The following is a 13,856-nucleotide window of genomic DNA, read 5'->3' as shown; positions in this document are numbered from 1 at the left end:
AGGATTTGAATACACCCTACTTCAGACCTACTACAAGTCATTACTAATCAGGTTAATTTTTTAATAGCTTATTTTAATTTAAAAATGAAATAGTTTGCATCTCAGTTGAGACATTATTTGATACTCAACTCATAGTTTCAAGCTGAAACTCAAATATTTTAGCTCATTTCACCAAGCCACAACTTATTAATTGTTCATACTGTAGGAGTTCAGTATATTCTGCTTCTATGACCACTTTGCAGAAGCAGCCTCTTCACGCGTTTAATATGCAAGAAACTTTTTCATTGCCTGCTTTCCCTTACTATTCTGAGTTCTTAACACTTTCTCCAAGTCATTGAACCAAAGTAGAGCATATATTTATCATAAGAGACCCATAAGTATCTCATATAAAAGGACAACCATTCTTTTTCAGTCTTCTCTATTGCTTTAATAGCCCCATCCCTGGAGGTGTTCAATGCCAGGCTGGATGAGGCTTTGAGCAACCTGATCTAGTGGAAGGTGTCCCTGCCCATGGTAGGGGGGTTGGAACTAGATGATCTTTGAGGCCCCTTTCAACCCAAACCATTCTATGATTAGTTAACTGTTAGGATTCTGGTAAAATTACTGCTTTTTTGAGGTGTTCATGGGACAGGAAAGCATAATGTAATATTTAATTTCCAAAACAATGAGAGGAATCTCATACTCCGGAGAGCAGAAACAAGCTTGCTAGTTTTAGGAAAGAAGCTTGAGCTTTCCAGCATTGGCTTGGTGTAACAAAACTTTCTTGATCTTTTTTTTCTTCTTTTCTGTCATCTAGCCTATGACAACAGGTTGAATAAATTCTTCCAAGTCACTTTTTCTGCCATCTGAGATTTGCCAGGTGTTGAATCATGTCTTAATGGCTTGTGCCTCTTTTTGATGATGTCTCTTGCAGGTACTACATAGCCTGTTAGCTGCTTTAACTTCTGAGAGCAGAAAGGTAATTAATTAAGCAATAGTTTTAAGCAACAGTTAAGTCATTTAATCATTTATAATCTTATAATCAGGAATTAGAAGGACATGAAGAATGGATTTTGAGTGAGTCCAAGCAGCAGCACAGGGAGTGGTGCCATCAGCAGGCCTGGTACAGTCCAGAACCTTGACTCTGTGAATGAATCAGTGATTTTCTACACCTTGTTCTGCATCACTCAAAAATTGAAAACCTCTATTGTTAAAATGATTTGCTGCTGTTTAGGAGGTTGGCAAACTTCTAGAGTTAAGATAAACTTTTTGCAAAAGTAACAATTCTGTTTCCTTCCTTTACATTTCGTTATGTCACTTGAAGTTGCTGAATCAGGTGCCAGCCATGCAGTTACCAACAGAAATGTGTTACCTGGTTTGGTGTTAATGCCTAACCTGACTGTAATTCTCTGTGCTCCATACTTTCCATACTTTCTGAATGACACTGATGAAATGTCAAATGCCAAGAAGAATCCTAGAAATTTAGTGTGCTGTAGATCTTACATTCAGTTAGTGAGCTAATTACCTCTCTGGTTTTCTCTTGGCTTCTTTAAGGCCACTCCTTGCTGGGTCTTTGCAGTCACCTTGGCAGGTTGGGCTTCAGTTCTGTTCTGGTAAGAGTAGCGATGGGAGAGCTATCAAATAGCACCTTTTCCCAAGCAGAGCATGAATTAGAGCCACAGTGTTTAAGATGGAATGCCTTGGATATATAAAGAAGTTATATGTCAGTGTTATTAACCACTTTTCCATTTGAGTACTTGGTAGATCCAAAGCAAATAAGTTCTGTCATCAGGCTTACTTTCATTGAGTCAGGGATGTGTCCTCTGCAAGTCAGTGGACTGCTGCTTTCTGTTTCCCGATCTTTGGCTCCTTTTGTCTATGCAAGACAAAATGCTTGTGTCCCCCTTTCTTTTCTCTGGAGGGGGAAACACTAGCTGTCTGAAGCTATGCCTTCTAGTTTCTACTGCTTCTTCAAGGTCTCCAGCAGCTTCTTCCTCACACACCTTTGACCAGATAGGTATATGCTCCTAATTGCTTCAGTCTCTCTGTTGTGCTTTTTGTTTGGTTTTGGGCGGGTGTGGGATTGCAGCACTTCCTGGCTGTACTTCAGTTTAACTTCTGGCTAGACTTTTGCCTAGGGCAGCAAGTTTTGACATACTGTACTCCATAGCAGCGCTCATTGACTGGCTGTGTCTAGTCTGTGGGGATAAAATTGCGCACTCTTGCATTTTTATTTCTCCTATATACACACCCCAGAACTGCCTGACACATATTAGCTTTTAAGAAAATAACCTGGATATGAACTGCACCCCCTTTAAAGAGCAGGAAAGCTTGGTTTTCCTACTCCTTCTCCCTCCCCTTTACTCTTCTAGACAGGAATTTATTCCATTTTCACAAGCACTTGTAACCTTCAGCCGCATTCTTGATGCCAGCTGTCAGTGACTGATCCAAACACTCTGCCCTTTGAGAAAGTGAAGCTTCATTTGTTTAAAGGTTATAGTGCCATTTTCAAGTAGTAAATCAAAAGCTGTCTTTAAACACTCTTGCTATCCAGCGTTCCTGGTCTTTCCTGTGTTAAAGCAGAAACCTGAGTCACAGGCGATGACGTTTTCACGTTTTAGGACTTTTACTCAAATGTTGCTATATTTTTATAAGATTCTATTATATTCTGGTGCTGGGCAGTCCATCTAATGTCTTCCTTTAAACCTGACATTTTTCTTCTGCTGGGCTTCATGCTGTTGCCAATTCATGAGGCTGTAAGATCCAGTCTGTGGTATCTGTGCATACAGATACCTCAAGTGTACAAATTAATCTATGTGAAACGTTCTAAAAATTCAGTCCTCTAGTAAAAGGATAGTGTTGGAAAGGTCTCCTACATCTTGAATTAGATCATGTTATGTGATATATGAACTCATCATATGATCCAGCGTGTTGCAATTACGACATTGCTTCAGATTTTCTCTGAGCTTCCCTTCTTGCAGCCTGTTTTTTGTTTCAGGTTAGTTCCATACTTCGATTATTTGTTCCATATGTGATAAATTTTATGACAGAATAGACAATCCATCTGTGTGACTGATACCTCCACAACACCTGCATCCCTACATGATGATGATTTTTAACTAAGATTATTAAATCTTTTAGTAGAGCAAGTAGGATTTCTCCGTCCTCAGCATTTCAAACGTATGATAAAACTGCTAACTCCTCAGTTGGTTTCTCATTTGCTTATTTCATATATTGTTGGGTTTTTAATTTCTTAACTGCAGTGTTTAATGCTTAAAGTTTCTCTAGAGCTGTATTAAAATTGTTTATAATTTCTGTGTTATATTTTGAACAGAGAAGTATTCCTGTGAGTTTCTGACCAATAAGGGAGCTATGTAAAACTACACCTTACTCTTTCAATGTTTAAATCCCTGACATCTCATCTCACACGTCTGAAAACACTGGAAACATCTCAGAAACATTGGAAAACAAATTCAAGTGATTACCCTTCCTTGTGAGATGTAACATTGTGTTCAAATATGTAATTGCACATTCTTTCTGACTTGAAATTTGCTCATATTCCTTCTCTACTGCTGCTTCCTGTGAATTTGTGTTTGTCTTCCTTGTCTTGTGCCAAAGCTTCTAATTTGCAATTAAGTAAGCTTCCAAGCACAGTCTTCCCTTCTCAAACTGCAAATTAGTTCACATCATGAATGAAATAATTAACTTGGTGTGGCTGAAGCACTGTTGCTGTCCTGTGCTTCCTTTCTGTAGAAGCTGTAGAAAACAGCCTCAGCATTCTCTCAACTCCTTTTCCTGTTCATGCTCTGGATTACTTCACAGTCCTGGTACCCTGAACGTAACAGATTTGTCTTCTTTTGAGGTTTTAGTTGCCTCTGTCCTTACAACTTGACTAAGCAGACTCTTTTCCCTGATTATTCTTAACTTTTTTTTTTTCTTTAAATCTCTTCTCTTCCCTATCATACCTAATCTTTTCCTCAGAAGAAGAAATTTTTAGTTGTATTTTTCTGTTCCACAGGTTAGGAAGGATCTTTTGAGGTCAACTGATCCAGCTGCCAGCTCAAAGCCAAACCAGTTTTGATGTTAGATCAGGTTGTTCAGGTCCTTATGCAGTTGAATTTTGAAAATTACCAAAGACAGAGGTTTTGCAGCTGGACTGGAGAGTCTGCTCCATTCTCCAGTTCTAGGGATTCTTTTCCTACAAAGCAGGATTTCCGATGTTCCAACTTGTTTGTTGCCTCTCTTAAAAGTAAAACCTCCTTTTGGCTTCTGTTGAGACCAACAAGCATTTAGACTTCCCTAAACTGAACAATTCCAGTTCTCTCAGCTTCTCTATAAGCATCATGTGGTCCCATCCTCTCAAGTATCTTGGTGGCCTTCCATGAAGCTAGGGAATGCTTTCATATTTTTCTTGCAGTGAGGAGCCCAAAACTAGACAGAGCATTACAGATGTGGTCTCGCAAGTGACAAGCACAGGGGAAAAATCACTTTCCTCGGCCTACTGGCTACACATTTACCAACGCAGCCTTGTATGCAGACAGTGCAAAGGCTTGCTGCTCAATCCTCTTTGTTCATCTTGTTGTCCACCAGGACTCTCAGGTCCTCTTTCTCAAGTTGCCTTTTAGCTGGTGAGTGCCATCCTGTACTGTTGTGTGGTGTCATTCCATCCCAGGTACAGGACTCTGCATTTACCTATGTTGAACTTTGTGAGGTTCCTGTCAGCTCGCTTACTCATCCTGTCTGTGTCCCTCTTAGGAGCCACCCTGCCCTCCAGTGTATCAACTTTGAACCACTGGCCATGACTCCACCGAGTTTTCCACCAGCCTTGTATTTTCTCTGTGAAATCCGTGTCAGCCTGGTTTGGCTCCAAAGATGCTTTGAGATGCTGTGTCAAAAGTCAAGGAAAGGAAACGTGTACTGCTCTCCACCAAGTGCTCTCTGCATGTCCACCAAGACAGACATCTTGTCATGGAAGGCAGTCGGTTTAATCAAACACAGTTTGCCCTTTTTAGATCCATTCTGGCTGTTTCCATATTGTTTTATCCATCAAATTCCTGGAAGTGTATTCCGGAAGGATTTGCTCCATGATCATCATGGGCAGTGATGTTAGGCTCCTGTTCCAGCCCGTAGCTTTCTGGATCTTCCTTGTTGCCCTTCTAGAACACAGGCATGATGTTTGCCCTTACCAGTCATCAGGAGCCTTCCCAAGTTGCCATGACTTTTCAAAGGTGATAGAGAACATCCTGCTAATGGTGTTGGCTGGCTCCTTCAGCACACTCAGATGCATCCTGTGTTGTCTCATGGCCCAGTGTATGTGAATTTTGTTTTATTGGTCCTCAACTCTGACTTCCTCTACTGTGATACTTCACTGCCCCACACTCTATGATTAGCTCTGGGGAGCTGGGAGGCCTGTGAGCAGAGCTTGCCAGTGAAGTCTGAGGCAAGAAAGGCATCGAGTACCTTGATCTTCTCCATGTCCTTTGGCGCTAGATTCCCCACCCGACTGAGAGCAGCAGGCCCACATTTGTCTCATTCTTTTTTTTTTATTGCCAGTGTATTTATAAAGGCTCTTTTTTCCCTTCATAACTCTGGCTAGTTTCAATTCCAGCTGAGCTTGGCTTTCCCAATTCCATCCTTGCATGCTTGAGAGATTCCTGCTGGGTAGCCCACCCCTGCTTCCATGTTCCAAACCTTTGCATTTTGTGCTCGAGTTGAGGCAGAGGTTGCCCATTCAGCCAAATTGGCTGTTTGCCATGCCTGCTTGATTCCTAGCTAACTGGAACAGACTGTTCTTGTGCTGTGAACATGTCATCTTTGAAGATCAACCCACTCTTCTACCCACCACAGCAGCTTCCCACAGGATGCTGCCTATGAGTTCCCTGAACAAGCTGTAGTCTGTTCTCCTGAAGTCCAAGGTCTACTATTTTCCTTTTTTGATTCTCTCAGGGTTTTAAATTCCACCATCTCATGGTTGCTTCAGCCAAGGCTGCCGCAGACTTCATGATCACCGGCCAGTTCTTTCTTGTTTGTGAATAATAGATCAGAGTGCCTCCCTGATTTGGCTTGTTGCTCACTTGGGAAAGAGGTGTTCTTGATGGACAGGCATCTCTTGGGTTGCTTGTGGCCTGCCAGGTTGCTCTTCATGAATACGTAGGAATGGTTAAACTATTTACTAGACGTTCATTATCATTAAATCCTTGCTGACAATGTCATAGTTAATGTCGTACTGAATTAACTCTGATCTTTTTTTCCCTGTATTCTGACATCCCCTTTAATGCCTTTCTTGTGATCACATTCCACAGTCTTTGACCCTTAACAGGGATCTCGCAATATACACCTCTACTCCTCTCTGAATGTAAGCATCCACAGCTTTTCATACAAGTGGAGGTCTTGCTCCAGCCAACCTGTTTTGCTTTATTTTGTTCTTCTTCGTCTATGCATGTGTGGGAGGGGTGTCAAAGCTTGTCATGCTTAAGAAAGATTCATTGCTCCCATTATCTTTTGTCCTTATAATAATGCATTTTTACAATCTGTTTAGCCAGGAATGCCTTTACTGGCATGCTACATCTACAAAATTAAAGAGTCTAAAAACCTTGTGTGTTTTTAGAATTTGTCGGAGGTCAGAATTTCACTGGTTTCCCTTACAGATTCCCACAGCTGCCAACAATACTGAAAGACCAAACTTATCTGCAGCATTGTGGACCTAATTTTAGAAAGCGTAGAACTACACGTGCGGCGAACACTGAAAAGCACTTCGAGATGGCCAGCAGTTACATGAACATACATAAACTTGAATTAACATTTCATGCGAAATGAATGAGTAGATCCGAAGCTGAACGTAAGGTTATTGAGTTACATTCCTTGCCGTTTGACTGCTGTTGAACCCTCCAGGTGTGTAGGAGCTGGTTGCACCTGCAATGCTTTTGTATGTACCAAGTACTTCACACTCCTGTGTTATCAGTGGAGTGTGTTAGTGGATCCTGGCAGCACAGCAAGTGGCAACGAATGAGTGCCTGAAAATTCAAGATAGAAATCTCTTTCTTTTCATAACCTGAGACTTCTGTAAGCCTGTGAATGATTATTAGAGGTGTAAATGAGAGTTAGCAGAATCCAAAAGACATTTCAGTTGTTACAGCTAAAGGTTGATGGTTAATGGTTTCTAAACAATAATGAAAGGGGCTATTAATAGTGATTTAAGAATTACCAAGATGACTCTAAACATTTAAATAAAAAAAGCTTATTTCGACTCTAAATGAAAAATTTTGGAGAAAATTCTCGTGTTCTGTTAATGCATGCATTATCATAACTTTTATTTGATTTGTTTTAGATGAGAAGATTGTGGAAAAAATCCGAGCTTTACAAATGAAAGCTGAAGACTATGATGTTGTTAAGGTGATTGGAAGAGGGGCTTTTGGAGAAGTGCAGCTGGTAAGAATGTAATGATTTAATGATTGCATGCTTTATATCTAAAAATGCATTCTTATAGAGAATAAGTGTTATTTTCATTATGTTGTGAGATCATTTCTGTGTATAGTAAACATTACATCTGAGTTTAAAACATGGATTGGAAGAGAAGGACTTGGGAGACTTTGCTATCCTTTGATCAAAATGGAAAAGGCAGTTCATGGCAATTCTAAATTTTTATTTTTTTTTTTGGCTGCAAGCATCATTGTATAATGGCTGAAGCCTTTGTAGGAAAGAGCAAGCTAATGCAACAAAAAAATTTTGATTTACTCTTACAATTGTGGTGCTTGCACTGTATTTAACTGGTATGATTAATGTAAGATTTTTTTAAGACTTTTCTTAACATTCTCAACGTTGTATCCTATCTAATGTAAGAATGGGTTTACTTTTAAAATTTATATTGCAGAGAAATTTTATTTAAAGAAAAAAAAAGCAATCAAAATACAAAAAGTAACTTAGTATATCATGCATAGCCTGCTTTTCATTTAATTTTCATTTTCCTGGACTTCCAAGTCATACTGTGTGATAAATAGCACAAAAATTTGAGCATATGTGTAAGATGGCTTGATACGTGTGAGTTTTGAAATACGCTCTGGATATAAACATCAAATAGAATCTGAGCATACAAACACCAGGGACAAGTTATCGTGAGCTAACAGATAACTGGTATCAGCTGATCCATGATAATTTTCTGTGTAAGCATTTTTGGAGGAAGAAAGATGTGAAGCAAGTCCATGGAAAGGGGAGCAACTAATTTAGAGCAATTGAAGCTTGTTATCTTGTTACCACAAGGTAACAAAAATTACTCTTTTCTTGTGTCATTTGACATGGAACTGACATTTTACTGTTCTGTGCTAATTTTGCATTAGGAAGCTGGGAAATTCATATTGTCTTGTACAGCAATTTTGGAAAATAAAAAGACATTTTGGAGTTTTGTTGAGGAATGTGGCAAGATCTTAGCTCTGAAGTGCTTATAGGAGGTACACCATGTACAATGGCAATAAGTTTGTTATTCGTTTATAAAATTAGTTGTATTTTTCATATTTGTATTGTTGAAATTGGTTGGAACTGGAGAAAATAAACCTGAGACTAACATAATACTATTTATGTGTCTCATGGGTAACTTGCAAATTTAGATGTAGTTCATATGGCAGTTAACATATAATCAGCAATTTTTATTATTCTTCTTTTTTTTTTTTTTTTATCATCCAAGTGTGGCAACATGAGAATGTAGCTCCCTCTTCCCTATTTCTTTCTGGGTCATTTGTGCTTTGTTTTTATCCAGAAGAATTTATGAAGTATGGAGAGGAGTATTTCCAAAGATTCCCATTTTTGAGCAAGACTTTAAAGAATTAGTATGTATCTTGCATATGCTTTTGTATCCTTGCTGGCAAGCGATCAAAACCAAAACCTTCAGTAGAACCTTACTTATTTGAGAAGGGGCTGCTGCAGGGAGCAGTTCCTCATCTGTTTGTTGGAGGAGGAAGATGAAAAAGAGAAGGTCCCAATAACAGAAATCGTGCATTTTTTGAATGTCACACTGATGTATTTGCTGGAAGCATCCAAAGGAACTGTATTTTTAATGTGCTTCAACAATCAAAATACATGGTTTTCATATGTATATTTCTAAGAACGTAAGAGTTTTTCTAAACAATTTTCATTTTCTTTTTAACATTTCATTTTAAATATAAGTTCTTAATTTATTCTGGCTTTGAATGGAAACTTTTTTCTTAATTCACTGTCATGCACAATGTAAATTCTAAAGTACAGGTGATTTTTTTCACAGTGTATGTACTGCAGTTAGGTAGTTTTGAGGGGTCTGAAGACAAAACTGACTTCTCATTTGCCTCATCATTATAATGTAATGGTAAAATGCATAGTAACTTGGTCATATAATGATGCTGTTTTGGTTTTTGTTGTTGTTATTGCTATTGGGGTTTTTTATTCTTTAAATGAGCCCTTCAAGCCCTAAAATAAAATAAAAAAAGCTAAGAATACTTGGTACTGGAAAGAAACTTCTATGTGTTCATATAGAGCTCTTCTGTACTTTGTGCCAATTTCAAAGAACAGTCTTTTTCTGGAATTTAAAAACATAAGTAGAAATCATAATGTTATGTAGTCTTACAGCTAAAAAGCAGTGGGTTAATAAATACAACTGTAAATCTGAACTAATATTAGCTGGTGATGAGGGCATACATACCTGGATTTTTTGCCTCACAAGGTATGATACAAGTTTAAACTATTGAGCTAAGCTGTATCTATTTCTACTCCATTAAAAATGTTAACACCACAGTTGCAGATGATGGATTTGCAGTAATCAAAATATTTTGCAACACATTCTGTGATCAGAATAGAACTTTGCTTCAGTGGAGGCTAAACACAGCAAGAACCATAAATAAAACATGATTAAGTACATGAGTTAAATTCATGAATGTCATGTTATCAGTTGTGTGCCATTGTGAATAAATATTTGTAGGACAGATATTTGTTAATTATTTGTAATATTTAAGTATAACAAGCCAAAAAATGAGTATGTTAACATATAACGTAGAATAGTCAGCTGTGACCTCCTTCATTTAATTTTCTTTCCCCCAAGCTTTTTCCTCCATTATAGCATTTTCTTGTGAAAGAAGTGGTGTGGAGAGATCAGCTTTCTGGATTCTATCTAGCAAGAAAGGAAAAGACATTTTCTCCTGTTGTATCTCACAGCTAGATTTTTTTAAAAAAACTTTGCTTTCCCCTTCCTCCTTCCCCCAAAAAATTCAAAAAATTAGTCCAGTAAAGAGAGATCAGATGACTCTGGTCTGAGCAGCTGACTTGGGTGGAAAAACAATTTCCTATAACTCCAGAAGTATTAAACTCTACTCTTGAGCTCTGGCCTCTGGCTTTGCTGGGTCTGTAGTGATGGGGAAAGCTAAGAAAAGAATTGCTAGCTGCCAGATCACTGCCTCGCTTACGCAGTGCTCTGAATAAAAGCGACTGGTGTCTAGGGCAGACAGAAAAATTTAATTAAGGTGCTTAATATGTTACTTGTGGTTTATGCAGAAACAGTAATTTATGAAAGCATATCCCGAGTACTTGGTTTGTTTTCACTTGAGGAAAAATCCTCTTGATTTGAAACTGAAACATGTCCTCAGTGCCTTCCCCCAGGTCCAATCACAAAGTGCCGTAACGTTGCAGTGACACAACAGACTGGCTCAATCCTGTACCGGAGCAGAAAGCTACAGCAAGGCGCTCTCATGTATTTGAGTACTAAAGGATGGTCTGGGTGATGGTCTTTACTGCCTGATTTCTCAGTGTGTCACAAACCAGCGGTTGTCATGGCCTACGTGAACAGGTGCTGGTTTAATTTTTCCGTTAAGTGCTTCGTTTATTAGGTTCAGTTCCCCAGCCACCGCTGATGTACATTTCTGTAGTAACGCAAATAAAGCAGTTGTGGTCTCTTACCTGAACATTTGTCAGGACGTGAACAAGCTGCAACACAAACACAAACAGCTTGCCCTATCCATAGTAATTTCTTATGTCTCTATTAGGTGTTTTAGAGTATTTGTGATTATTTCAAACCTTGGAGTTCACATCACTACTCCACTTTAGGATCTTCATTTTCTTTTATCATAAAAGATGGTACCATTATCAATACTACATGTTCAATCTGGTAGCTTCAAATAGATATGTTATTTTCTTTGCCTACAGATTATCTTCTGACCTGAACGCTGTTGAAATTCTGAATGCATTTCACGTGTGCTTGTTTCTTGAAAGTCTTAGATTGATGAAGCAGAGTAGACGGAAATTCTCATTTCTTAATGCATTTTCGTAAGTTAAACAGAGCCATGTTACTCAGTGCTGATGGCACGAAGGGATTTTCCTACCTATTTTGAGAGTTACACTGGTGAGCTGCAGTTTAAATTTGGCAGTTCATTTAAACAGTTGGAAGAAATTGGAACATCATGACAGTTTAATACATGAATAATCTGCTCTATGAGCCAATGTATGTATGTACAAATATAGCTCTGGGTTAAGAGCACAGTGACTAGCAGTTAAACAGGCTGTCTCCAGGGGCCATGGTGTGGTGATGTAAGAAGTAGTGTCAGTGGTGGGTCTGAATTCACCTGTAAGGTATGCCAAGACACTTAGCCTTTGGGTGTGCCAGTATGCTAGTTGTTGCTTTGGTTCCTTGATTCTTGTTCAGAGAATGAATCTATCTTGAAATTTTCCCGAGAGATAGTTTAGCCAACTAATAACCTATTGGCCCTATCTTAGAGAGGTGCACAGAATGTGATTTCTGGTCCCCCTGTCCCTGTTCACTTTGCTTCTCCTGTGCATGAGCTTGCTTCAGGCTGTGCTGAGTTTTTAAGAAGTTTTTTCCCTAAGTAGTGGGAGACCATTATTCTTGTAAATGAAGGCAGCTATACCAACTACATCCAGGCAAGAGTACACAACGATTTTAGGGATGGTAAACTTCTAAATACATTGCAGAGCTTTACGTGAGGTTTCACAGAAGATGCGTCTTCAATTAAACAATATCTTTTTGAGGTTGCTGGTTTTTGTGTTTCTTTTGGTTTTGAGCAGGATTACAATAGCTCTACTTCATGGGAGTAGTATGGGATTAGTAAATGAGAAGGAGGTAGTTTTCAAAATCCTTTTTTAGGACACCTTCACTAGCTGGTTGATTGTTAATGTCTTAAAACATACATGCTTATAGTGGTGTTAATGCGTATAGATAACATGTTTCTGTGTTGGAGGTTTTTTGATCTAACTAAACAGAAGGTTGTTGGTTAGTGTTAAACTATGCAAGATGCTAATCCTGAAACTTTTGTACTTATATCCTGAGAGCTAAAACCCCCAATTTCAAGACCAATAAGTTCATAAATAATCCTGTTTCTGTTCATGTTCTCACTCTTTCCAAAATTCCCTTCCTACCACCCGCCATGCTTCTCCTATTTCTACAGATCATTCCTATTGGCTTCAGCAACATTAAGGTTTACAGCTCCTCAGGAGCAGGAAACTGATGCTCCCGGATTTAGGTGCCTCTCTGAAGCTTTGCACTGCAGATGTAATGGACTTGAAACATTTACAGCTGTTGAGGAAAAGAGCCTATTAAACATTCTTTCAAGTAGCGTACTTAAACTTGAACATTGCGTAAAACTAAGAGGTTAGGGGATATGGTTTATTTACTAAATGTGAGTTTTTTAAATGCACCAGAGAGTTGTAAATGTTTGGTTCTGATTTTGAAAGTTAGTCCACTGAATTTTTAATTTTCATGGGAAGAAAATATGCAGAAACTTAAGACGCAGTTAATTTATTTTTTTTTCTGCTGACTCAGGCGTCTTACAGCTGAATACTTCTCACCTTAATTTCTGCAAGGAACACTCAAGATTGTTAACAAGCTGGTCCTTTAGTAGTTGTTTCAGAATGCAGAATAAATCTAATGTTTCATTAACAGGGTAATGACTTTACAGTCTGTGCTTTAAGAATTTTGTTTCATGTCCATATTCAGATGAAATTTTCCAAAATATTTTCAGATTTTGTCATACAAGTTTTAATTTCAGTTTTCCAACACGATTTATGTTATTAATTTTACACCATTTAAAGGGAATTTAAGAACTACTGAAGAAAAGAAACAAGAGCAATCTTTTTTTGTGAAGAGGCTGAAGTAGACTGTGCGCAGAATTTCTAACATGAATGAATGTAACAGATAGATGGTGTTCAGAATAAGAAAGCAGAAACAGAGTTGCATTTTATTTCTCCTTACACAATGGAACTTTTGAAGGGGGAATAGACAAGCATTTCCTTTTTCTTCTGTAAATAGAAATTTTTTTGTTGTTTTTAGTGTTCTGGGTGATTTGAGGTAGGCATGTTCACTTGGAACAGTCTAATCCTTTAGAGAATCATAGAATCATAGAATGGTTTGGAAGGGACCTCAAAGATCATCTAGTTCCAACCCCCCTGCCATGGGCAGGGACACCCTCCACTACACCAGGTTGCCCAAAGCCTCTACTTTCCTCATTCTGAGTTTCGGGTTGGGTTTTTTTGGTTTAGTGTTTGTTTTTACTTTGCAGTTATGCTCATAGCTGTAGTGAGGAAGAACATATGCTTGTATCAGTGCACCTTCAATAAAACAGCCACCTTCTAAGTGCTCCCACAGCCCTGAGGCACGTTCTTCTCATGGCCCTGCAACTCTTCCTCTGGGGTTGCAGCGGCAGGTACAGCAGTTGGCCAGGCTCTGGCATATCTTCCTTGATTTAGCATCTGTCTTGTTCTACCCCTGCTATATTTTTTTAGATCAGCTATTAGGTTTTTCTTTCCAGGTCTGGAAGTTCTCAAATCCTTACTGTGTAGAAAACTTGGTGTATGAAGAGGCATTGCATCCCAGAAGGCAGTTTGCACATAGCAGAAATATACTATGCTGATAT

At 38.6% G+C, this 13,856-nt stretch overlaps 1 protein-coding gene across 1 annotated transcript in view; it reads left to right on the top strand.

The window, feature by feature from the left end:
* ROCK2 (Rho associated coiled-coil containing protein kinase 2) overlaps window positions 1-13,856 on the top strand; it is a 110,813-nt gene that overhangs the window by 51,125 nt on the left and 45,832 nt on the right. Inside the window, exon 3 of the mRNA XM_086631398.1 lies at window positions 7,307-7,407. Within this exon, the coding sequence (XP_086487524.1) occupies window positions 7,307-7,407 (101 nt within the window). The remainder of the gene's footprint in view (window positions 1-7,306; window positions 7,408-13,856) is intronic.

The sequence above is a fragment of the Tauraco erythrolophus genome, chromosome 2, assembly GCF_009769465.1.
Source record: "Tauraco erythrolophus isolate bTauEry1 chromosome 2, bTauEry1.pri, whole genome shotgun sequence".
NCBI lineage: Eukaryota > Metazoa > Chordata > Aves > Musophagiformes > Musophagidae > Tauraco > Tauraco erythrolophus.
This window is presented reverse-complemented; position numbering and strand designations above follow the sequence as displayed.